A 27,759-nucleotide genomic window follows, 5' to 3' on the forward strand; every position below is an offset into this window, starting at 1 on the left:
TTTATGGAGGTAGGACTTGTGAGGTTGATTGCTTTACATCAACTGGTGCTTATCAAAGGGCCTACCTCTGTTACTCACATTGGAAGGAAAAGTCAAGAAAGTTTGTGTGTGGAGGAAGTAGTGCAAAAGAAGATAAAAACACAATACGTGTAAGAGAGAGTACTTAATTTGTCTTTCATAATGGACCACTTGATGATGCCAAAGAGCTTTGAGCAATTGAGGACAAGTACTACTTTGAGTACCCCACCAATTTCTTCAACTTAATTATAATTATAACTCAACCCTTCTTCTCTTCTCTCTATTTCTATGTGGGGTTCATCAGACATGTACCTTAGAACAACAGCTGCAATACATGTAACGAAATGTCACGTCACCCATGTTTCCTAGAGCCAGCCAAGATTAGAGAGAGAGAGACAGATGGTAAATCCCTGAACTGGAGATTTTCTTTTTTAAATTTTGGGTGGTAAAATGGCAAACAACTGTGTCCAAAATGTATGAATATATACAAAATAGTATAAACTTGTTCTTATGTATAACAAGGAGGCAGCTGAAACTTCCCAACAATAATCTTTAGGCATTCGTGAAAAGATTCTCTTGTCGAGGCAATTTATAATCACAGACAAATATATATATATATATATATATCAGAAACAAATCTTTTTATTTTTATTTTTTAAATTTAAAAATTCATAATTCTAAAAATAATTTTAATACCTTCTTAAAATTTGTTTATTTTTTTTGATATACTCAAAAACTCGGGTCGATTGCCCAATTTCATGACCTAAGCATCGTGACATTTGCCCAACCGAATAATATTCCTATTCTAATATAAACTATGTGAGATAGGTATCTCACTTGCACTTTCTCTCAAGAAGGAACCTCATTATTTACATTCTTAGTCTAAGTAGAGTCTCATCGACATCAATGAAAGTTTATTTATTTATTTTTATAAGAATGTCTTTCTTTTTTATTTTTATTTACTCCCCTCAAATTTTTTTAAGGATTTAAATAGCGGAGAGATTGTAAACTCAACTTACTCAATATTCTCATTTCTCATGTTGCAGGCCATACCTGCAGAGATCCTGACAATAATATCATTTGCGCCGTCCATGAAAACGAGGCCACGGCCACATAGTGTCTTAACCATTTAGAATCCAACTATACATCAGATATGAAAAACAGTAGTGGCTACTTAATTAGCGGGTCGGCTAGATTTGTTTCAATCGACGCAATTGCATATAGAAAAAAATTATTCAAAGCATAGGCTTTATGTATTACTCCTCCATCTCATTTCAAATAATATTTAAAAAAAAAAATTATTTTATTTTATTTTATTTGTCATTTTAAAAAATTTAAAAATTATTAATTATTTTTTTAACTTTATCCTTGTTTATATTATTCTTAATGCATTTATTTCTTCTTGTTATCTTTTATATTCTAAAAGTATTTTAGTCAATTATTAGCATCTTTTTTTTATAAAATTAAGACTATTTAATTATTTCTTTAATTTTTATATAAAAATTTTAAAAAACACTTGAAATGGGACAAGGGGAATATATATGATGGGTGCATCTAATATCAATTCGAGCTTATATGGGAATGAATTTAACGACTATTATATTAGATTATTATATCAAATTATATGCAAAATTAATTAAAGTGTATATATAGAATGTACGAATTTATGTGTAAAAATTTAATCTAACGGTTAATAAACTTATTTTCATATGAGCTCGAGCTCGAGCTCAAGTTCTCCATAACCGCTTCCTGTATGATGAATTGATATGAATTTGGTTTCTAACAAGTATTCAAAGTGAAGGTAAGATGCGAAGAGATCATTGAATATGGTGTCTTAGATGTCAACATCGTAAATGAAAGAAGTGGACCAATAATTCTAGAGTGAAGTAAATGAGGGAACAATATTCATGTGAACGTCATTAACTGACAGCTACCAATATCAGATACTAAGGTTGTTAAACTTTAATGTTCAATTCAGTCAATTTACAAATTCAAAAATCCATCTCTTATGCCAAACACATTGCTCTTTATAGTTCAACTCCACAAATTGGGGCTCCATAAATGTAAGTTTCTGCTTTATACTTCAAGGGATGGTCAAACGCCTGTCTTATGTACCAAATTAGAAGTTGAAATCTTGATAAAATTCTTTCATTCTGCTTGGAGCCCTAGGCTAATCAAGATTTTATTGAGCACTAGTTGAGATTCTATTTTCAAGACTTCACAATTTAGATAAGGGTGAACTCAAAAAATTTTCATTAACAACACCAAATTAGACATAGAATGTTATAGATTAGTCCAATAAAAATATAAGTAAATAAGAAATTAATAGCACATGTACTAGCACATGTAAGACAAAGATAAATGTACATTAAATTCATCAATTGGAATTTTACATGAGAGTTAAACCCAATAGCTTTATCTAAGTATACAAATAGAAGTAAAATAGTTTTTTTAATTTGAATTGCATGAAAGAGAAAAGAGATAAAAAAAAAAAAAAAAGAAAAGACAAAAGAATAAAATTTTATTATATGTATAGGAGGAAAGGGAAAGCAATTAAAAACTAAATTTTATTATTACATTTACTTGTATTTAACTTTTAAAAAACAAATATCAATTGAATTTTAATTTATATATGTATAATTTTTCATACTTATTTAATTATAATTAAGTAATTTTAATGTTTTAACTTAGATTATAATACATAAATTGAAAATAACTTAAATCATACAATATCCAATTTATTATGTGAAAGAAAAAAGCACCTTAACTAGCCTTAGAAGGCAAAGTTAACAAATTTCAAATTTTATAACCTAAGTTTCATACAATATATAAACACTTTATATCATTGCAAAACACTTAGTTTTTGTCATAAAACATGATTTCTCAAATGCTAACAAGCTTAATTTGCCATAAGGAAACAAAACCCCTAAAATTACAATTTAGGGTTTATGGAGAAAACTCACCCAAATAGGCATAGAATCAAAATTCCACCTCTAATCCGGGGAGTAAAGTCACTAAGTGTTGGCTCTCTAGCTTGTCCACACAAGCCCCTTGATCAAAGCACCTTGATCCTAAGAAAAACCCTTGATTCTTCTTCCTTGTAATTCGGCCAAGTTGGAAAGAAAGGAGAAGAAAAGCTTTCGTAGTTCTAAGTAATCGGAAGTAGTGAGAAACACTTTCTCAAGGTTTGATTCAAGATCAACAGTACTTGTTTCTCTTGAATTTCAAGCTAGGAAGATGAGAGAATTTCTTTGTCTATGGAGGAAGGATGGACGGCACATGAAGAAGAAGAAGATAAAGAAATATAAATATCTTTCTACTTTGATCATGTTGCTCTTATGTGTGTGACTTACTAGGTTCATTACTAATTGACAATGAAAATAATATTAACTCTTTAATATTATTGAAACCATTCTAAACTTAAATAAAATTTCTTTTCACTTAAGTTCTTATAAATCATGGTTGACATCTAGCATAATGTACCATGACTACCAAATTAGTTTTGAATTAATTCCCCAATTCATAAACCTTGATTATACATACCATGCACTAAAATCTCTCCATTACAAAATCTCGATTCCAGCTAGAGTCACGGTTTATATCAAACTCTTTTACTTAAAATCATATGTCCTCTTTTAATTATAATTCTTGATTAATAAGGCTTTCCAGTCAAAAACTCTTTTCTGACTAAGTCTTTATGTCTTGGCTAGGAACTTAAATTCATCAACAATAATTAAATGGACATAGGATTTTATTCCTATTTACTTAGGGTAACGGATCCCATCTTGACTAACACCTATGTCCATATATAACTAGTCAGAGCCAACATATGCCCATATACTCATACATAGTACAAGCATGAAAGCAATATCAAACTCAAACCACTTATATAAAAGATAACTGTGTTATCTCAGCTTAAGAGATTATATGTACAAGTCATCTAATATCATTGGTTCGACCTACTTATCTTATAAGTGCTCACCATGTTTGTCTTATGACATAAGACTCATCATTCTATCCTATTAATATCCCAAACTAATCCATGGACACAAACATAAGTGATAATCTTTTTAGATAAGTCATACCCAATGAAGTATCCTAAATTGTAAACCGAATTTATAATACTTGTACTAGAATATTTTGTCACTTATATTCTTAACAACTTAAGAATATAATATCTAACAAGATATTAAAAGACATTTTCAATTAAATTCAAACCATTCGAATTGAGAAGAAAATAATATTTGCTATTAAAAAGGGAATAAATATTTACAAGATACAATATAATGATATGCTCTAGGGTATACTACTAACATTATGTCTATTTAAATTTTTTTGTAAGTGTTTGGAGAGGCCAAGACTTTTTATTATTCCAATTTCCTTCATTTTTATATATTTAATAAAAAATTTTCACAAATATTTGGAGGATCACCGGCTCCTTTTTATTTTCATTCCTTCTTGAAAATCACTCTAATACTAATGAAATAAAACTCATTAATTTAAACTGTACGATGTTATGAACATAAATCAACAAATTCTTTACACAAAATTAAAAGAATGACACAGATATTGGATATTGTATTTGAAGCCATATCCACACAAAAATCTAATAAATTTTGTGTCACCAAATAAAAGGCTTGAAGAAATTTTTGGACAAGGCTATCTACAGATTGTGATTCTGCCACAATATAATCTTGTGTTAAAAGATCATGGAAGGGAGATCTCATATTATATATCAAGTCAGACATATATAACAAATAACCATTGATTGTTTGAGATTGCAAATCCAATGAAAGTGATTAGAAGACAACACCTTTTCATAAAAATTCATGGTGTGAAATTTTGACAATATACAGATATACCAATGAATCCACCATGCGCAATGGGTTATGATTTATTTGTAACCCAAAAGTTATGTATTGATTTTCTAAAATTTTGATTATACTTTTTGGAAAACAGAGAAGTAAACTGAATTTATTTGGATTGCACTAAGCAATTAATGATATTAAGCCTATCGGGCAAAGCTCCAATATTACGCGTAGTTCGGACGCTTGTCCTAATTAACTAATTAAGGATGTTTCAAAATGTCCACTAAAAAATAAGGATCCCATGATTATCATTGTGTTTACAGTTCTAATATTCATAGGACTCCCAAATGAAGTGGACTCCAAATCCTATCCTAATATTAAGTCCCAATCCTAGCAGGGATCGATAACAACGCTTATATAAAAGTCACCAAGTATGCATATTAATCTCTTAATCACATTCTCATTTTTACACCAGTCTAATTTTCAATATTAATTTAAGCATTAGAGTGGTGAGCAACAAACTTTCTCAGTATTTTTTAGTATTATTTTACAGATCCAAATCTCAAGATTCATCATTCCATACCCGCAAAAGAAGAGAATAATATCAATGATAAATAAAGTTTGCATGTATAGGAAAGCCTATTTAGTTAGCGACGTTCATACTATTTTTTTTTTAAATTTTATTCGTTAATAAATAAAATTTTACTTAGTACAAAAAAATTAATGTTTACGTAAAAGTGTACAAGCATATAAAAAAGGGAAAGGGGCGAAAGGGGCATATAAAAATGCCCCCACAATTGTTACTGCAACATCTGAAAAGATGCCCTTTCTGTGGTCCAAGCCCTAAGTTCCAGACAACAATGATCAAACCCATCAAGCTTTGATGGAGTTTCAAGGACCCATCCTTATATTGACAGTTAAGGGTCTTTACATGTACAGAAGAAAAAGCTTTCCCATTCCATCATGCATGTTGTTATGTGTTTTGATGTGCCCTATACATATCCAATAAATCTTTCAAATTAAGGGATATATATAATTATGAGGTAGTGGGCTCTCATGTCCTCATCTCCATTTGCAATGGGTTTCCTAATTGCATCCACATTCTTAGAAAAATATCTCCCATTTCCATAAAACATTACTGATATTTCTTTGTATAATTTGTAGCTGAGAATTTGAAGCCACATGTGGTGAAAGGGCCAGCAAAGAATGTCTAAAATCTTTTTCTAAAATTTTCACATTAATTCAAATCTCCAAACTGCTGGATTTTTAGATTGGTAGCTAATTGGAATCTGCCATGTGTAGCAACAAATGAATGGTATGAAAACTACTACACATCCCTTAGCATGTGACTTATGTTGCAACAGTCCATTCCAATATTTATAATGCCATTGTCTCTACTTAACTTCAATTCAAGAAAAGAAGTTACAGGCAAAGGTGGGGTAAATTACACCTATCCTATGTCAATTTAGGTTCAGTCATTTATTTTTTATTTATTAAAATAAAATTTCTTATTTTTAGCTTTTTTTTCTTTTAAAAAGCCCCTTTAACCTACAATTTCTTCTTTTTATAACTGACATTAAATTAATATTTAATGAAAATAATACTATAAATTATTATTTATTATTTTTTATATAAAAATTAAAATATTATATATATTAATAAAATATTATTTTAAAATTTATATTATTATTATTATTTTTTTAAGTCGTTTCAAAATAAATTTTAATTAATAATAAATGACATATATAACTAATAATTTTATTAATAAATTTAGTTAAAATAAAATATTTTTACTGATAATAATTAATAATTAATTTAATTATAAAAGTAAGAAAGAGAAAAAGAAGAAAATAAAAAGGACAAAATGATACTTTATTCTTTTTAACCTTGAAAATTGTTCTTGCAAATCAAATTAACATTTTTTAAAATAAACTAAAGTTGAAAGATTTTATTTAACAATTTAATTTGAGTAACTAAAATGAAATAATTATATAAATTAAAGAATAATCGGTGTAATTTACCCTTAAAAAATAGAGAAAATGCTATAAATATATAGATGATCAGAAGTGGAGGAGGAAAAAAGGGAACATAAACAAAGAGAACTGAAGAGGCCAAGTTTATATACTAGCTCCTTCAGACACAATATTAATCATTAGTGTTTTCTGATCAGCTTTTTCTTTTTTAATCAAGGGGTTTTTAATTTTTGTTTTTGTAAGCATCTGTGGCTTTGAGCAAGTAATTTTGACCTGTGAAAAAGTGGAATATTTGTATCATTTTCCAAAAAGAATTCGGTGGAGTTTGAAATGGTACAATATAAAGCTGGCAAATAGTTATCAAAACAAGCAGAACTTCCACTTCTAACAACAGTGTTGAAATTCTCCCCACTTGTTTATTCTCTTTCGCTCAGTTTGTTTCATGAAATTTTTTAATGTTTTGAGCATTCAGAAAAATAAATTGATAAAAAAAATTAAAATTTTTTTAGAAGTTAAAATTATTTTTTAAAATTTAATAATTTTATTAAAATATAAAAATATTTATACATTCATTATATGCCATATATACATATAATCAATTTAATATTATAATTAAATAATAAAAAATATTTTTTTAAAAAATATTTTTTATATATTATTTCTCACGAAGCAAATGGAGCTTTAATTGAAAATTTTCTTGAAACCATGATTTTTTAAAATATTTTAAAAAGGAACCTGTAACTTTTTAATAAATAAGAAATTCCAAATAATGAGTGTTAATGTTAGCAATTTTATGTATTTTTATTTACTAGTTAACTTATTTATTAAAATTGAAATTAATGTCAAAGATCGATAATTAAATTGATAAAATTAAAAATTTTAACTAAAATTGAATATTTGAATTTTTTTAAGTCATTAGTCATATAATAAATGGCAAATAACATAATGTCAAAAATAAAGATGATGATGAGATTAGAATAATGAGAATGAAATTGTCTCATTCAAGCAAGATAGATGGAGACTTAGTTTAATTAGCTAGAGAAGATGACCAATGGAGCAATTGCTTCGATTTGGTCCACACACACACGCGTTTTCAAGGAAGCCAAAGGCAAAGGGATAAATCTAATGGCGGTGTGTGGGAGCAAAGTGATGAAAGGCTCAGGACATGAGTTTCTCAGAGCCAATGTCACATTCAATCCACCTAATGGAAAGAGAGATGAGGAACTAAGAGATAGTGACTCTTCTCTTGTACCCAAACAGACCAACCAATGAGTCTAGCTGCTCTAGAGGGATATAGATTAGATATGATCGCAAGCCGAGCCAAGGCAGAACAAATTGTTTGAAGAATTAGCTAGCTAAGGTTTCCGAGGATGGTGACCCTTTTGTTTGAAGGTGATAATTAAGTTGGGGACTTTGGCCTTATGCATGTCACATGAATCTTTTGCTTAATTTCCAAACCCAATATCTAATAAGCCAAGAAATAATGCTGTTTTTTTGTCATCATATGTGTTTTTAAAGTGTATTTTCTTTTGGCTCAAAGTATATTTTAACTCTTAGACTCCGTTTATTTCATGAAAAGTGTTTTCTTAAAAAATATTTTTTTATTTTTAAATATTTGAAAAATTCAAAAAAATTAATTAATAAAAAATATTTTCCTAATTAAAGGGAAAATTAAGTCATTTATATGAAAAAAAACGACTTTCTTTTTTTAAAAGAGGAAATTATTTTCTATTTTCTAGATTTTGATAATTTTATTAAAATGTGAAAATATTTATACATACATCAAATAAATATATACCATTAATTTAATATTACAATCAAATAACAAAAAATATTTTCACATAATTTTTTTTTAAAAAAATATTTTTTATAAAAAATATTTTCTATATATAAATTATTTTCTGTGAAACAAACAGAGGCTTAATCTTTATTTGAAAAATATAGTGGCTCCCTACTCTCTAGAAATGTTCTATCTTATACTTGAACTTTTAAAATGTGAAATTAAATAAATTATGCGATCCTAGTTAGTATCAAAATTGAAAGAGAAATTATAATATAATTGAAGGTGCTACTAGACTTTTTTAGTTAATGTAAGGATTTAATTTATGTATTCGCTTTTTTAAATTTATTAAATTATAAAATTTAGGGATAAGATAGAAAATTTTTAAAGATGAGAATGCCATTAATTTTTTTTTAATAAAAATAAGAGGTTAATTTTTGCCTTTCTTTTCCTACAGTAAAAGTAAATAAAAAAAATTCAAAATTTTAAAACTCTCAATCATCTTTTAAAAAATATACAGAAACACATCAAACCATATCTAATATGTAAATGAGATGATACATAATTAATTAAAAAAATTTGAAAACTGTTTACCAAAAAAAAATGAAAACAATAAAATATATGGCCATTAATTATTAAAGTAAAAGAACAAAATTAAGGTAATCTCCAATTTAGATAATTTGAATTTTTTTAAAGAAAATATTTATTATAGACATTTTTTTTATATATTTTTTGGGTGTAAATATATAATTTATAAGGGTGAAATCAATTAAATGACTATGTTACATGTCTTTTCATGTAACCATTTAAATAATTTCACTTTACCATATGTATATTTAAATAGCATTGTTGTTTTTGGAAAAAAAAAAGATGAATGTCTCATTCAGAAATAATAGTAGAAATTAGATGTTGCCAGATCAAGAGTCAATGGAAAACTAAGTGCTAGGGTTTACGTCAGATAAATTTCTACTCATATATATATAAGTGGTGCAGTTGCATTCAAGTGTTGAAATCCATATATATATATATATATATATATATATGTGTGTGTGGTCCCCATTCCAAGCCACAAAAACCTTTGTCTGATTGTGACTCTAATGGCAAATAAGAACCAAGCTAGGTCATTTGCATGAATGAATGAAAAGCTTTTTTGTTAGGGTTTGGCCAAGGCATGTTGGGTGGAATTTGCAGACCCCACACCTTCAGATATGGTGCTATCTATCAAAGGTTACTTCTATTAAAATCCCAAAACTAATAAACAAAATTTCAATGTATAAGAGTTAAGAAAAAAAAAAAAAAGAAGCAAAATGTGGCTCACCCACGCTGTCTAAGAAAGCTTATCGGTATATACTAATGGCAGAGCCCAAGAATAAATAATGAGAGAGAAAGATATGGATAGTGACTTGTCCTGCAATGACAAAGGAAGGTAGAATTATTTATGCAAACAACTAAGAATATTTGCAAAAAGAATCAAGTAGCTGTTAACATTGCACGAATAAAGCTAACAGAGGCTGTTTCTTACTTTCTTTGCAGAAACAATCCAAAATTATCATTAAATTACCATTTCGGAAAGAACCCATGAAAATGCCTCTGTGCACCAATCCTCTCTCATAGTGAAAAAAGTATAAGATTGCGCCCGCCCTCCCAAAAAAAAAAAAAAAAAACTCTTTCCTATACTTAAAAATGAGAAGAAAAAAAAAAGTTTTATGCTCAACAACGGTTCAATAGAAAGGGGGTAGGGGGGGGCCTAATTCTTAGAATAAGTGAATGGAAGAAACAATTAATACCCTTTTTGTATATGTGTAGACTATTCATATTCAATATATTTTTTTATATCATTGGCTCATATCTAAACTTAAACTAGAGATATATATATATATATATATATATATTGTGAATTATTTCATTGAATTTTTTATTTTATTACATATTAGTTTATTTACCTATTACATACCTATTTAATTTAGGTTTCATTTAGATATTCTATAATAAAAATAAAATAATCATATAACCTATTTGATTTTTTTTATAAAAATAAAAAATATATTTTATTAATTAAAAATAGAGTATAAAAGAAAAATATAAATAAAACATATTATATTTTTACATAAATAAAATTAATCACTTATAAAAAAAATAATATAAATAATTTGAAAAAACTGATATTATTGTTAAAGAATGTAAATTGGCCAATAGGAGGCTGCATGCTCCATTTTTTGACTTCATGATTTTTTTACAAGTACCATAAGATAATCTCTAAATTTAAATCTTATATTGAAGAAAAGATTTGCACCTCGTAGAATGCCCTTCTCCTAAAAAACAAAATATCTCAACAATAAAAACACATAATAGTTCAATTAAATGAGGGAAAACGCAAGAAAAACTTAAGATATACCAATAAAGACACATCTGAGAATTTATTCACTTAAAATCTATCAGCAAGGATAAATTTAAAGAGATACACTCAAAATCTGTTTCAAATAGGCACAAACCTAAAAGTTAATAGAAAGAACCATCAGAAAATAAAGAAAGGGCTTGCTAATGGTGAAAACACTTACTAGTGGTCACCTATCACAAAAAAGAAAAAAGAAAAAATAGAAAAATAAAAGGGAATAAGAGGGTCTTAGAGAGAAGAATGGTTGCTTCAAAATTTTATTATTTCATATTTTTGTTTTAAATTTGGATGACCATATCCATATATATGCATAGATATTTTAATCATTATATATTAGGTTGATGGAAAAGTTAATTATCCAATTCCAACAAAGAATAAAAATCCAAGTTCAACATTGAATTGTTGATCTTCCTTTTTATTAGTTTGGTCTTTATCATTCCATGTGCATAACTATAGTTATAATACATGGATAGGCAAATGGCTTTAAGACGTCCCATATAATTAACATAAGCCTTGAGCACACGTAAAATTAAACATATTTAGCATGCAAAATTGCATTTTTGTTTCATAATATGGGAGATATGGCAAATTGAATATAAAAGTGGAATTGCAAACAATGGCTGAGCTACCTGCAGCTCCCCTAAATTGAAATTATAACTATTTGAAATCTTTGTAATGGATCCAAGAAAAAGACATGGGAATTCCATTCATCTAGGATTTTTGTGTTTCAAATCCTTATAGATTGCTTGAAAATAATCTCGAAACTGATCAGGTAATTAAACTTGCATTTTAGACTCTCAATTTAATTTAATTTAATTTAATTTTGATTCAGATCGGGTAATTAAACTTACATTTTAGACTCTCAATTTAATTTAATTTAATTTTGATTCAGCCTAGGTAATCTAAGAAAGATTAACTAAAAAGTATATTTTTTAAAATATAGCGATTTAAATAATAAATTATCCTTTGTTTTATACTCATAGGTTCAATTTTATTTATTCATAGGTAATCTTGTAGTGGTCAAGATGTAGATCCTAGTTAGGGATCTATGTTTTAGTCAGATTATTAGAGTAATTAGAGTTTATTTATAAGTAAATTATAGATTTGCTTGATTAAGCTGACATGAATTCATGTATATAATTATCTAAGGTTTCATTCATTTTATTTATTCTGATATTTTTAAAGATGCAAAGGAAGTTGAATTCTTTAACTCAATTTTGTTCAAAACAATCTTACTGACTGTTAGGAGATGTTTATTTCAGTCAAGATAATTTCTATACTACTTGATCAAGATAATTGTTATATTTAATTGTATATCTCTTCCCATATAGTTTAAGTCTTATGTGATTAGAACTCTTGTATATTCTCAAGTAGAATTCTGTATCTTCTAAAATTGTTAGCAGTTTGAACTATAAATATCGTACTCAAATATTACAACAATAAGCAATATAGAAAATAGATTTCCTCTACTCTTTATTGAATTTTTTCGAAAATGTAAGTGAATGATGCGATGCCCAAATCAATACTAGACTCCAAAGCTTGTGCTTTCCAATTTTCAAGAAGTTTTCTAATTCTAATTGGATTTTTTATTTTCCTAGATAGGTTTTATTTATATTTTCTAGTTTATTTAGGACTTCAAAATATTATTCCTATTTAGTTTAGGTTTTTAAATGTATTTTATACTTAAACTAGGATTTTTTTTATTCATTTCTATTTAGATTAGAACTTTTAATTTATTCCTGCTTACATTAGGATTTTAGAACTCTATAAATATTATTATATTTTTATCATGTATAAATTTTTTAGAATTATTCAATGAATTTTTTATTTCATAAAGCAAGTTTTGCTTTATTTTATTTTTAGATTTTAGATTGAATCTAGTTATTTTAAGGTTTTAAATTACATCTTGTTTATTTTCAATGGTTTGATAGAATGTTAGTCCCTTTTCTACACTACATGTGCGTCACCAGCTCCACACAATTTTCTAACCCAGAATAGCTTTAATACTGTTGTAATACTCAAATATCAATTGACTTAATTAGCTTTCAAACCTTTAATCATCGGGCTCAAAATGATTAACCCAAGTTATTTTAATAATTTAGCCTAGGATAATAAAATCTTTCATTTCCTCGTATCCCACATCATATGGCATATGGGATATGATAATTGCAATGTCCCATACGTAGGTGGAATAAAAAAGTTTAACGCATTTATACTAAAATAATTTGAATGTCTGAGTTAGTTGATACTAAAGTATTACTAACCCCTTATATAATCCAATGTAAATAAATAAAAAAAAATAGTCAATAAAATGAGTTGGAAAAAAAAGAGGAGAGAACGCATTTTGATGACACTGCAACCAAGGAAAGAAGTGATGTACTTTGTAACAGAGAGGGAGGGAAAGAGATGTTTACCGGTGAGCTCTCCATTCTAATAATCTAGGTAACACTTTTATGAGGACCACTTAGCAGAATTACTACAACAATGCAAAAAAACAGCCAACAGTTATAAAGAACTAACACCAACTACTAGTAACTGGTCTAGGAGAGAAGGAAAATTATACAAATATTCTCTGTAGATAAAAGTAGTGTATCTCTTTTATAAAAAAATATAAATAATAAGATATCATACATTGGCTATAATAAATAATTTTCTGAGAGAAATTACATGTAGTGTTTTGTGGCCTTCTGGCTCTTCGTAATTACAATACCTAGTATCGTGGGTGTTGACCGATAAAGACACATTTGTGCAAATAGAGAGGGTTTTCAAGGAAACAAATATGGTGATCCCTCACTATCTCTCTTTTCTGTCTCTATACCAAATTACAATTGTCTTACTTATTTGCAACTTCTTTTTGGATTTATCTTACACGATACAACCTTTTAATACATACTCAATAGTTTTGTTGACCTTGCATCATGCTTCATCTTTGAAATTTTAAGAAGTATATATACATATGATAAGGAATAGAATTAGAATAGAATTCTAATTATAGTAGTTATTGTATTTTAGGAAGCTGATAGCTGTACATTCCTATTTTGATTAGGAATCTCATGTATAAATACTCTTTACCGATAATAGAAGATTATCGAGCCTTCACATTTTACATGGTATCAGAGCCATACTTGAAACCCTAGTTGTTGCCATCTACATTTATCACTCATCATGTCAACAGATTCATCCCTCTCAACAACCGTTGCAACTGCATCAGTGCTTGCAACTACATCAGTGTCGGTTATCTCTTTCGTGCCGAATATCTCCCATCAATTGACTGTCAAGCTTAATTCCACCAATTTTCTATTATGGAAGACACAATTTCTTCCTATGGTGACTGGCTGTGGATTAGAGCATCATCTTGATCAAAGTGAGCTTGTTCCCCTTGTAACGCCCTCACTTTGGGTAGTCCGTGCATTCTACTATTCCGACGACTAATTTTCTGTTCGGACAGTTTAAATGTCTGGAACTAAACTCAAACTAGAGTGAGGAAACATAAATTGACTGAATATAGACTAAGGAAAATTAAAGAAAAGTAAAAGAAATGAAGTGCAACTCGGTTAAACGAGCCAGGGTCACAGCGATGGGTGACCGTATGGGGAAGTATCGGTAAAGACAATTACTGACCCCAGACACGTGAGGAATCTCAAGAGATAATTTTCGAGACTAAATTTAAGGGTTAATGAGGTATAAATGACATTAAAAATATCAAAGAAAATCCAGGAAAATTTATTTATCGGTACAGACAAAAATAACCCGACAAGCATAACGAAGGACATTTTGGTCATTTCAACCCCAGAGTTGAATTTTGACCTAAATGTCAATTAAAATAAAATAGATTAAAAACACCAAAAATAAATTTAAATTATGAATTTATAAAAAAATAATAATAATAAAATAAGAAAAGAAAAGAAAAGAAAAGAAATAAAGTAATTATCTTATTTATGATGTCATATGACATCATTTAAAAATTTTGAACCAATAGAAAATTAACAAATTTACAAGAAGGGATAAGAAGGCTTAAAAGAGGACAAAAAAAAAAATTAAATTGGCCATTATCTTCTTCCTTCCATTCCCATGGCCGAGAAACCCCATCCCAAGCTCCACCATTTTCATTTTTTTTCAAGCTCTTTTTTTCTTAGCTTTTTCACCTCTAAACCTTAATTTGTCTTCACAAAAATTTCTCACCACATCATAAGGAAGTTATTGATAGTTATAAGAAGAGGTAGAAGTGAAGTTTATTAAGTCACCAAAGAGGTTAGTGCACTAATTTACTTCTATTTCTTTTCTAAGTATGACAAGCTTGCTAAATTGAGTTAGATTGATATAAAATTAAAAGAAATTTGTAGGGATAGAAAATTTCTAAATTTCAGCAGCCATTATATGAGTTGTGGTTTGATGGTTTTGAGGAAATTATTTGTGTTTATTAGTGATATTGATGAGTAATTATGATGAGCAAATTGATTGGCATGTGTTTACATGAATTGAAGAATTGTGAGTTAGGGTTTTTGACCTAACTTTGAGGAAATTGATGTGTGTCTTGAAATGGTTGATGTTGAGATGATTTAATGACCATTAGAAGTGCTATATATGTCAAATAAAGTTTGTGGAGTTGGGAGAATTGAGTTTGGGAGTGTTGATTTTTATGCAGGAAAATCAGACCTTTGAGTCCAGTGCATTGTTTGAGTTATAACTGGAGTTGTGTTGCTCCAATTGGTGTGAGGCCAATTGGAGATGAAACCTAGGACAAAATGCCCCATTTTTCATGAAGAAACCATGCCCAAATTCTGTTCATAAGTTGACCAATTTACTCTCCCAATTCGGATGTCCAGACCTTGAACCCAGAAAATTGACCAAATGAACAGTAAGCCATAACTTCTTCTAGACAAGTCTAAATGATCTGAATTTTAACCAGTAGAAAGATTAGACCTAGGAATACAACTTTCATTGAGAACACCAAGCCCAGAAATGCCTCTAACCAAAGGAAATTGTTGACTCAATTCGGGACACCAAACACTATTCTGCCCAGAATTTTCTGGACTAAAGCTCACCCGAACAGTTTTGGCAAAATGGCAATAACTTGGTCTATAAAAATCCAAATGCAATGAAACTAACGGCAAAAGTTTTATAAGACATAGATATACAATATTGATCTTTTAACCAAAACCCAAAAACCTAGGGAACTAGGTCAATTGACTAGGTTAAGTTAACATATAAATTCTGGAAATTTTCAAAAGAACCATTTGACCTCAGAACACACATTTAGCTATATCTCCTACAAGAAAACTCCAATTAGGTTTGGCCATACAGATCTGGAACCCTAAGAAACAGGGCTCCAACTTTGTTTTAGACTCGGTCCTCAAATTATGAACATAAGAACCCCAAAATGGGAGTCAAAGTTTCTGATCTAAACATGAGTCCTGGTAGAACAGGGTACATGAGTCCAGGCCAGTGATTTGGCCATAATTAATTCTACAGAACTTAAAAAATTGTAATAAAAATTTCTGAGTGACTATAAGACATAGAGAAACAAATTCTATGAAGGGAGTGTGGCCAAACAGTGGCCAAATCCTAGTCAATCTGCTATGTAAAGACAGTGCACCAAATCTGGACGTAAAGAAAAGTCCATAAAACAATTAGGCATATGACATGAAATGAATTAGAATAAATTGTTAAGCATAAAAATAACATGAATTAATGAAATTATAATTACTTAATAATATTATTCTGCCCAAAGTACACCTAGACTTATTTATATAACTTGGATCGATTGGTATACCAATTAGGGACTACATATTGCAGTACTGCCCACAGAGAAAATCATTGACAGACAACATATGTCTAAGATGATTATTCTACTGGCTTTATGCCTGCCCGATGGCCATAGTGCCAATTTTTATTATTACTGGCTTATGCCTGCCCGCTGGCCTTGTGCCTGATATGACCGTTGTATACTTGATAGACATACGGCTGTCTAACTTGTATACTCCCGTGTATCCAGTCTTTATAGTCTATCATAGGTTACTTAGGCACAAAAATAAGTAGAAATTTTTAATTAAAGTAAATACATGAGAAGATTGTTAAGGTGAAGTTCATTGAATGAGACATAAGATACATGATAAAAAGATTCCGATTAATTTATTTCGTCCAAAGTTATATAAACAGGTAAAAGACCTAGAAATTCATAAACTTTTATATTTTCTTATAAGAATACACGTAGAATAATTATTTTAGTTATTTGTTTATTTTTATTTCAATATATGCACCACTAAGCATTATGCTTAGCGCGTTGGTTCTTACCACGCGTAGGTACTGGAGAGCCACAGCAGTAGAGCTTAGACAGGACCTTGATTAGATCTGCTAAAGAGTGGTTGTCACCTCATCAGTTGTTTTGGTAGGGCTCATGTACATATTAGACTTTGCATTTTGGTATTGTATGTAATTAAGTGATGTAACTAAATTTTGGATTGTATATAAAATTGTATATTATTGTGAGTAATGTTATATGAATAAAATGCAAGTTTATTTTATTTGAAGATTTTATGAGTAATGTTATGATATGGTACATGAACAATTAACATGAGAAATGATTTGACAGAATGGGATAAAAAAAAAATTCTACACATAATATAATATAATTGAATTAATATTATACATGACAAGACAGAATAGGATGCTCCGGCACCGAATGTAGCACACTTTGCTCGGCTACACTATAGACCGGGTAAGAGGTGTTACACCCCCCCCCCCCCCCCATCTGCTAAAGAGTGGTCGTCACCTCATCAGTTGTTTTGGTAGGGCTCATGTACATATTAGACTTTGCATTTTGGTATTGTATGTAATTAAGTGATGTAACTAAATTTTGGATTGTATATAAAATTGTATATTATTGTGAGTAATGTTATATGAATAAAATGCAAGTTTATTTTATTTGAAGATTTTATGAGTAATGTTATGATATGGTACATGAACAATTAACATGAGAAATGATTTGACAGAATGGGATAAAAAAAAAAAATTCTACACATAATATAATATAATTGAATTAATATTATACATGACAAGACAGAATAGGATGCTCCGGCATCGAATGTAGCACACTTTGCTCGGCTACACTATAGACCGGGTAAGGGGTGTTACACCCCTCCCCCCCCCCCCCCCCCCCTCTTTTGGAAGATAACACACCCAATCCTGTGTTTAAGCTTTGGAGACGTTAGGATCAGATTGTACTTAGTTGGGTCGTTGCTTCAGTTTCTGAAGGAGTCCTACCTCAACGCATTGGCGTAACCACCGCCAAAGCTGCATGGAACAAATTGGTCTCCACCTATGCTTTTGGCTCGAAGGCTCAAATTACGGATTTACGTGCACAATTGTACAATTTAAAGAGAGAAAATTCTAGTATTGAAATCTATGCAGTGTGTGACAAAGGAATTGCAGATTGGCTTGCAGTGCTACACCATCCTGTTTTAGATGAGGAATTGATTGAATTTGTTGTCGCTGGTCTTGGACCTGCATTTCGTTTATTTGGAAGGATGCTTGAGTGCAGAACATATGATTTTAGCTTTGATGATCTGTATGGAATGCTCTTGACTGAAGAACGACATTTAAAGCATGAAGAAGAGGCCACTGTTATATCTCCGTTAGTTCAATACTCACAGTTCTCTTCCTTTTCATCAAGTTCATCAAGCCATATGCGCGGGAGAGGCCGCGGCAATAGAGGCAGGGGACGTAGCAATTATCAATCCTTTGCTTCAAATCAAGGTCATGGTTCTCAATCACAATCATAATATGCTCCCTTAGATACTTCTACAATTGTCTGTCATAATTGCAACGGTAATGGACATGTTGCACGTGTGTGCCCAACACTTAAGGTGGCGAACTCAACTCATCTCTTCAACAAGCCTTCCTCGAATGTGGCTGATGCGTCCCTACCGCAAGTGCACGGGTCGTACAAGTAGTATAGAAAAATATCGATCCCACGAGGAGTTGTGTTAATGATTGAATTTTCGATATAAAAGTTGACTAAATCGAAGTATCTATGAAATTAAAGAAGTGAATTGATGAGTAATGGAGCGTAAAATCTATATGTGCAAAATCAATATTCTATTTAACAATGTATTGCGTTAAACTAAAATTGCATCAAATTGAAATAAGCGAGTTCAAATATGGCAATATTGAAAATGGCAAGCAATTAAATTCAATTGAAAATTAACAATGGTAAAAAGGTGATTCCGGAGTTCGGGATTTCATATTCGAGCTATTTTGGGATTTTAAATTAGTTATTCAATCTTATGAAACTAATGAGTTTTAAGGAGATTAATTCTTAAATCCTTTGAATTCCCTTTCGAGTGAGACAAAGAGTGCCTTAATCAAACTAATCCTACTTTCGTGGAGTTAGAATTAATTAAGACCCATTAAGTTCTTTAATTAATCTGTGAATCCTCTTAATCCTTAGCCTATTTCTAGGTCTAAGTTAATTAAGTCCAATTTCTTGATTATCTATCACAAGGCCTTCTCCTTTCGGTGCTTCAACCATGGATTAAGAACATCACTTAATGGGATCCTACACTAAGCATGTCATTAAGCATACAAGAAATGAATAAAACTCATTAAGACCACAAAATATGGATTACCCAATCAAGATCCACAAAATATCTCAAATATTACAACCCTTACTCCAGAATCAAAAGTAAACTACTCACTATCCATAATGCTTACAAGATATGATGAGTTCAAATGGAAATAAAGCTTTAATCTAAGCTAAGAAGTAAGAAATTAAACACTAGAAATGTAGAAAAATATAAGGGAAGAAAGAAATCTGCAAATCTTGGTTGAAAATGGTGTGGAAGGTGAAGGTGACTCTTCAAATTCTGCTCAGCCCCCCTCCTTTTCTTCTTTGCTCCTTGTTTCTCCTTTAAAATGGGAAAATGAGACTATTTATAGCATTTTTCTGACATGGAGCCCTAAAATGGTATGTTCTAGGAGGAATTATTTGAGGGAATCTCCTGCCAGCTCATTAATGAACTCTTCATGGGACTGCATAAGTGGACTGCATAAGTTATGCAGTCCCTTATCTGATTTTAAGCTGGTTCAGGTCACTTATGCGGTCGCATGACTTAGTGCATAGGTTATGCACAATCCCGTGAAGGTGCATAAGGGAGGCGAGAATGTGCATAAGCTATGCGATCTCCTTATGCACATTTAATTTGGTTACGGAATAGTGATCTTTCTCCTTATGCAGATCTGCATAGCTTATGCGGCAAGTTATGCACAGTTTGGTCAATGCATATTTCGGCTTGAAAACCTGTTTTTGACATCTTTTGGCTGTAGGAGACACTCCTCAATGGCAAAATTCTCTTCAGTCCTTCAAAAACACCATTTTTCCTACAAAACAAAGTAAAAATTACAAATTAATGCAAAATTGACAACTATGAAAAACTAACTAATTTACTAATGAAATTAGCTAAAGATAACTAATAATAGAATAAAATGGCTATAAAATTAGACCTAAATGACTATGCAAAATGTATGCATCAAATACCCCCAAACTCAAGCTTTTGCTTGTCCTCAAGCAAACTTTAAAATGTGGTGCAAAGTTTTTAGGGGTGCCTTATCCAAAGAGTTATGAAAATTACCAATTGAAGTAACTTAACACACCTTCAGCCATACCAGCAATCCATATACCCATCCTTCAAAATGCAAAGAATTTAATGCTTATCCAAGCTTTCACCGCTTAGCCATCAAGTCAATTATCATTCAAAATCTCCAAACCAACCAATCAAAAGAGAGGGTCATGCTCAAAAGGAATTCTAGAACAATCAATAGTCAAAGTGTCTCTATATGGAATGATGGAATTGAATGAATGAATGAATAGTTTTCCAATCCCATAGGCAAATTCCCCACTCCTATCTTCACTAATGTAGCAAGTACTTTCAAGAGATCAAAGGTCTTTTTAGGGATGTAATGGGGCCATGGGGTTCAAAATGAGGCTAAGAAGAAGAATGGGTAAAAAGTATTCAAAGCATGAGAATATGTTGCAATTTTGAAACATAAGGTACACTTTATTATATATTTTTTTTTCTCTTTTTTTATATGGGAGAGAGAAATACACAATGAGGATTGTCAAGTGCTAGCATAGTTTACAAAACACATAAAAATGGAGGGACATTTTGATACTTTAACTTGTATTTTGCATTTTCTTTTGATAATTGTCCCTAAAAAAAAAATGCCACCCCCAAACTCATTTCTTTTAATACTTTGGGTGGATTTCTTTCATTTTGAATGGCAATAGTGAAAAGCACATATACTAGCACTTTTACAAGATGACAAGCACTTCTTCTCCCTTTTATTGTATTTTTTTTTCTTTTTTTTTATATTTTTTTATTTTTTTATTTATTTTTTTTATGTACCTAATATTATGAATAATTATCCTCATGAAAAGGGTTGGAGTGTTTGGTTCATTGGCTAGGTAGCAATAAGGGTTTCAAGAAAAATTAGGAATAAAAAGGTTCAAAGGGGTTTGCAAGGGTTAATTTTAATTAGGAAAAAGGCCAAAGGTTTAAAATAAGAAGGTTTAAATCAAAGAATGCCTAATCATCTCTCTTTTCAAGTATAAGCTGGTATTTCGCCTTGAAAGGTTTAGAAAATTTGTTCTAGGATTGGTGAGACATCATTTGACTACCTTGTATCCAATAACTCCCTCTAAACACTTCCACCTCCAAATGACTAGTTGGGTGGCTTTTTGGCTAAGAAGATATAGGCAAGGGATAGACACTTCAAAACCTTGCACCTTTTAGGAAACTTTCAATCCACAAGCCCAACTAAAGGGTGAGTCAAATCACTCTCATAGGCACATTTTCAATACTCAAGGGATTTGGCAAAAGATTTTAATGCATGATGCATGATTCCTAAAATGAGTAATGCATTAACTAAGTGGAAGGAGTCTATTTGTATGCAATTTGTACAATTTCTAAGTGATGTATAATGTGTGTGTAAATGTGTAATGAATATGTATGTATGGATGTATATGTAAAATATTTACAATATATGTAAATGAAATGGGATGAGATGCTCTTATACTCAAAATGTGAAAAATGAAGCAAAAATTAAGCAAAAATCAGAATGTGCACCCCCAAACTCAAAATTGGACATTGTCCTCAATGTCTCAAGCAATGTATTAGCAAAAGTCAAAGCAAATAGTAATTACCAGGAATTGTAAAGATTAAGAGCAAGAAGAAAGTGTTACCTGGTATGTAGCAGATGAGAATTCAAGATAAAGGGATGCATAAGAAACTGCATAGGTCATGCAGAGTTAAGAGCTGTGCAGGACATGTGCATAAGTAAGGTGCATAAGCCGTGCGGTGCTGCATAAGAGGCAATATATGTTGCATAGGCTATGCAGGACAGTTGCATAAGGGGAATACAACACATGCGATCTTTGCATAAGTAGCAGAAAGGGTTGCACAGGCTGTGCAAAACAGTTGCATGAGGAAATTCATAGCCTGTGCAGTGTATACAAAAGTTGCTGCATGGGAATTGGCAAGGGAAATGTACAACCAGTAGTAGAAGTATTGAAATATATACAGAGTATGGTCAAATATGTACAAAAGGGCAATAAGTGTAATGAAAATTAAAGAAGACTAATGTAATAGCTATTCAATAAAACTTCAAGAAAAACAGAATTTAAAACAAACTAATTCAAAACAAACAAACATAATTTGAAACAAACTAGAAATGTTTGAACATATTTACAAAGAAAAGGTCCTACAAGATTGAACAAAAGTAAAACAAACACTAATCTATGTCTATTGTTTTGCCTTTGTCCAAGGATGTTGCTAAGGGGCTGGTGGCTGCTGCTGGTTGTCGAAAGGATGGTGCTGGAGGAGGTGATGGAGGTGATGGAGGTGGGGGTGGCATGCCCAAAAAGATCATGAGTTGCTTCACCATCTCCTTCAGTTCTTTCTGCTTGTCCCTGGTTTCCATGACAAGGTCAAATAGTTGATCATGACGATCCTTGAGTGTATAAAGACCAGTGTCAAGCTTTCTATCCACAAAGAATATATCATCACTAAGCCTTTCAAGATAGGTGAATAAGGCTTTAGTGTTGAATCTGAGGAGTCTTGTGGATGAGGAAGGTTCATCTGTAGGAGGTATGGGCTGAGCAGGTAGCTGGAATGTCTGAGCGGTGAGGGTGGGGTAGGTGTAGTAGGGTGCTGTGGGACTGGTGGGAAAGGTTGGGTTTCTAGTTGTGCAATAGGCTCAGTTTCTGCTGCAGGGTGGACAGGATCAAAACCCTGTTTTGGTTAAGTGTGCAGTATCAAAATATGAAGTGTCCTCAAGTGCTGGTATTAAGTGCTCTGCAGGATTAAAACCAAAATGCTTGGCTATGACAGTGATGAGCCCACCCAAAACAATGTCACCTATGGATTTGGTGGTAATATGCAGCACATGCTCACAAAAGAAATAACCAGGAGAAACTTTAACTTTGTGAAATGCACACCATAACATAAAAAGTTCAGATTTTCCCACAGCACCAGAACTAGTCCCTCTGCCCAATATGGTGCTAGCCATCAGCCTATGAATAAACCTAAGTGCAGGGTCAAGGATTTGGGATGTTTTTGATCTTCCAGCAGAGAAAGTTTGAGGTTGGTTTGTTATGATTCTCCAAAATTGGGCAGCATTCCAAATGCCTTTGTTGGCTACCTCTACTCCAGTGTGTGGTACTCTAAAGAACCCATCAATTGCAAAACCAAAAATGCTATGAAATTGGTCCAATGACAGCTCTCTATTTTGCCCCAAGCATCTAAATTTCATAATTGGCTTATGGTCTACATCATGCAAGTTGAGGGTAGCAGAGAATGAAGAAATAAACTCCAAAACTAGAATTGGATAAACTACCTCTTGCTTATGCACAAATTCTGTCCAACCCATACCATCAAGATATGCAACTACATTGTCAAATAAACCAAGAGATTGTAAAGCATCAGCAGATATATACCTAGTGGGTTGTACCTTCCTATCCTTAAGTCGCTTAAAAGCTGCTTTTTGAATCGTATCAGGGAGAGGCCAGGGTAGCTTTGATACAAATGAGGTTGCCGAAATTGTCTTTTTGCTGGAAGAGGGTGTAGAGGCTGGAGCTTTTGGTTTTTTGGGAGGCGGTTCCGACAATGGGGTGGGTGGGTCTTTGTGTTTGGACAGAGGAAGAGCAGAGGACATGGGTCGCACAGATTTGGACCGGATTTTGCGTTTGTAGGTGGTTGGGGGTGGTGGTGGGGGTGTCGCTTGTGGAGGAGGAATAGGGGTGGGGTGTATCGATGACAATGGAGAGACTTCGAGAGGAGAAGCGGGGCGGGAATGTGGAGGGGAATCCATTGCCGATGGGAAGATGGAAAAGATAATGGGGAAAGAAGAAAATCGAAGAAGAGTGAGAATTAGGGCAAATGTAGTGAAAATCGAAATAGAGAAGAAGGTGTGAGAAGAAGTTATGCCGGAATGAGGATTTTGAGAGAGGAAGGGAAGTGAACAGGGTTTATCGGGTTGAAGGTGGGAAAGAAAAAGGAAAAAATTTTGATTTAAATGAGTTATGTAAAAGACTGCATAAGTGAAAAATGATTTATGCATAACCTATGCACTGTTCGGCAGGTATTGAAAGCTTAGGTTAGTGGTCATGCAGTTGTGCATAAGTCATGCACCTTCCTTATGCAAGCTTCAGTGACCCTAGAAATTTTGAGGAGCGAAGTCATGTGGGAGTGCATAAGTTATGCACTCCCCTTATGCATCTCTCGGCAGAAGTGGTTTTTCAGAAAAGCGGGTCATGCAGAAGTGCATAGGTTATGCACTCTGCTCATGCACTGTTCGGCAATTTTTGGAATTTTGGTTGGTGGTCATGCAGATGTGCATAAGCTATGCACTCTGCTTATGCACTCTTCGGTGGGTTTTGAAATTCAGAATCTTTAGTTATGCAGAAGTGCATAAGCTATGCACATTGCTTATGCAGGTCTCGGCAACTTTTGGAATTTTCTGATTTTTGGTCATGCAGAAGTGCATAGGTTATGCATCTTCCTTATGCAACCCTCGGCAAGTTTGATTTTTCTGGGTTTCTGGTCATGCAGAAGTGCATAGGTTATGCACTCTGCTTATGCACCCCTCGGCAGAATTGGAAATTCAGAGTTTTTGGTTATGCAGAAGTGCATAGGTTATGCACTCTGCTTATGCAAACTTTGGCAGAGAGAGAAAATGAAGAATTTGAGGTTATGCAAATGTGCATAGGTCATGCACTCTGCTTATGCAAGTTTCTGGAGATGTGAAATTTGACAAAATTAGGCTATGCAGAGTTGCATAAGCTATGCACTCTCCTTATGCACTTGCAATAAAGGTGAAAAATGGCAAGAATTGTGGTTATGCAGGATTGCATAAGCTATGCAGTTGCTTATGCACAATTTAACAAGATCAAGAATGCAATAGAACATGGATTGCAAGTGTGAAAAATACCCTAGAATGAGGAAATATAATTCCATGAAGCATAAACCATGAGAATTTTTCACCAAAAACACATCAATATATACAAAGTTCATCAAAAATGCATCACACAGGCATGTAGACATTGATCTTACATAAAAGACCTTTGAGAGCTATGCCATTTTGACTCAAATTCTGCAAATCAACATTCAGCACATAAAACTCCATAAAAATCTGCATAAAGTTGCATCTAACCACAAATGAGAAATGAACTCTCCAAGATTTGCCAAGAAAATGCAGCATTTCTGCCTTGTATCCTATAACCCAAAGAAGCTCAAAACTGCAAAAATGACTCACTTACCACCATATTAACATTAAAAGCACAAGTAAAAAAAATACACACCCAACCTCACCAAGAACTTAAGTGATCTGCTGCAGATTTTATTTTTCTGCTCTGCATAAACCAGATAGCAACTTCAGCAGTTCACCAACCTTCCTCCATTTATATACATCCAACCTCACCAAAAATACAAGCCATTTGCTGCAGACACCCTTTTTGCTGCAGATTTCATTTTTTCTCTGCATGAACTAGATTGCAGCTCCTGCACAGATTATGCAGCAAAAACTTATCAGTTCTTTTGAAAGACAAAATTTTTCAAGTTAAGAATTACTTCCCCAACAGTTCACCATCCGTTCTTCATTGAATTACATCTACAAGGGATAAGATTTAACAATGTCAAAAATTGAATTTGGGGAGATTTAAGATAAAACAAAATCAATGAAAATGAAAGTAAATTAGCAAAAGCAAAATAAAAGGACTTGGGATGCCTCCCAAAAGGGCTATTTTATAGTCCTTAGCTGGACTCTTCGTGAATTTCACTGAAAATAGGTGAGGGATTGGAGAGCTTGTAACAGCTTGCTCCTATTATTGGGTCTCCAGTTATGTAATGTTTCAATCTATGCCCATTGACCTTAAAATTCCCAGATTTTTCACTCCAAATTTCAATTGCTCCATAAGGGAAAACCTTAGAAATTGTATATGGACCAGTCCACCTTGACTTGAGTTTTCCAGGGAACAATTTCAATCTTGAGTTAAACAACAAAACTAAATCACCTTCTTTGAATTCCTTTTTCCTCAGATGCTTATCATGCCAAACTTTAGTTCTTTCTTTGTAAATACGGGCACTTTCATAAGCATCCATCCTCAATTCCTCAAGCTCATTAAGTTGTAACAACCTTTTTTCACCAGCTTGCTTAAGATCAAAATTCAAGGTCTGAATGGCCTAATATGCTCTATGTTCTAGCTCCACAGGTAAATGACAAGACTTACCATACACCAACCTAAAGGGAGTAGTTCCTATAGGGGTTTTGTAGGCAGTCCTATATGCCCATAAAGCATCATCTAGTTTAATAGACCAATCTTTCCTAGAATTATTCACTGTTTTCTCCAAAATATGCTTGAGCTCTCTGTTAGAAATTTCAACTTGTCCTGAAGTTTGAGGATGGTATGGGGTAGCTATCTTGTGCACTACACCATACTTCCTCATTAAGCTCTCAAATTGCTTATTACAAAAATGGGAACCCCCATCACTAATTATAGCCCTAGGAGCTCCAAATCTGCTCAAGACAAATTTCTTCAAGAATTTCACTACCACTCTAGCATCATTAGTTGGAGTTGCAATAGCTTCCACCCACTTTGACACATAGTCAACCCCAACTAAGATGTATCTATTACCATATGAAGGAGGGAATGGCCCCATAAAATCTATTCCCCAAACATCAAATAATTCCACTTCAAGAATATTATTTAGGGGCATTTGATCTCTTTTTGACAAATTTCCACTCCTTTGACATTTATCACAATCCAACACAAATTTCCTCACATCCTTAAAAATATTTTGCCAAAATAAACCAGCTTGCAAAATTTTAATATCTGTCTTAGAGATGCCAAAATGACCTCCATAATCAGAAGCATGGCAATGATGCAAAATACTCTGTACCTCCTCTTCAGGAATACATCTTCTAATTAGACCATCACAACATCTCCTAAAGAGTAAAGGATCATCCCATCTATAAAACTTCACCTCATGCAAAAACTTTTTCTTTTGTTGCCATGTCATACCTAGAGGTAAAACTCCACAAGATAGATAATTCACAAAGTCTGCATACCAAGGTAGTTTAGCAACAAGAGAGAAAAGTTGTTCATCCAAGAAAAACTCATCAATAGGGATTTCATCCAATTCTTCACCATCCAATTTCAACCTACTAAGATTATCAGCAACTACATTTTCAGCTCCTTTCTTATCTCTAATCTCCAAATCAAATTCTTGTAAC

The 27,759-nt window shown here is 31.9% G+C and overlaps 1 protein-coding gene across 1 annotated transcript; it reads left to right on the top strand.

The window, feature by feature from the left end:
• Positions 1-17,922: 17,922 nt before the first annotated feature.
• Positions 17,923-18,755, top strand: LOC131180144 (uncharacterized). Its single transcript, XM_058147765.1, has 2 exons — positions 17,923-17,930; positions 18,203-18,755. The coding sequence occupies exons 1-2, from the start codon at positions 17,923-17,925 to the stop codon at positions 18,753-18,755; spliced, it is 561 nt and encodes a 186-aa protein (XP_058003748.1).
• The last annotated feature ends 9,004 nt before the right edge of the window (positions 18,756-27,759 follow it).

The sequence above is a fragment of the Hevea brasiliensis genome, chromosome 5 (genome assembly GCF_030052815.1).
Source record: "Hevea brasiliensis isolate MT/VB/25A 57/8 chromosome 5, ASM3005281v1, whole genome shotgun sequence".
NCBI lineage: Eukaryota > Viridiplantae > Streptophyta > Magnoliopsida > Malpighiales > Euphorbiaceae > Hevea > Hevea brasiliensis.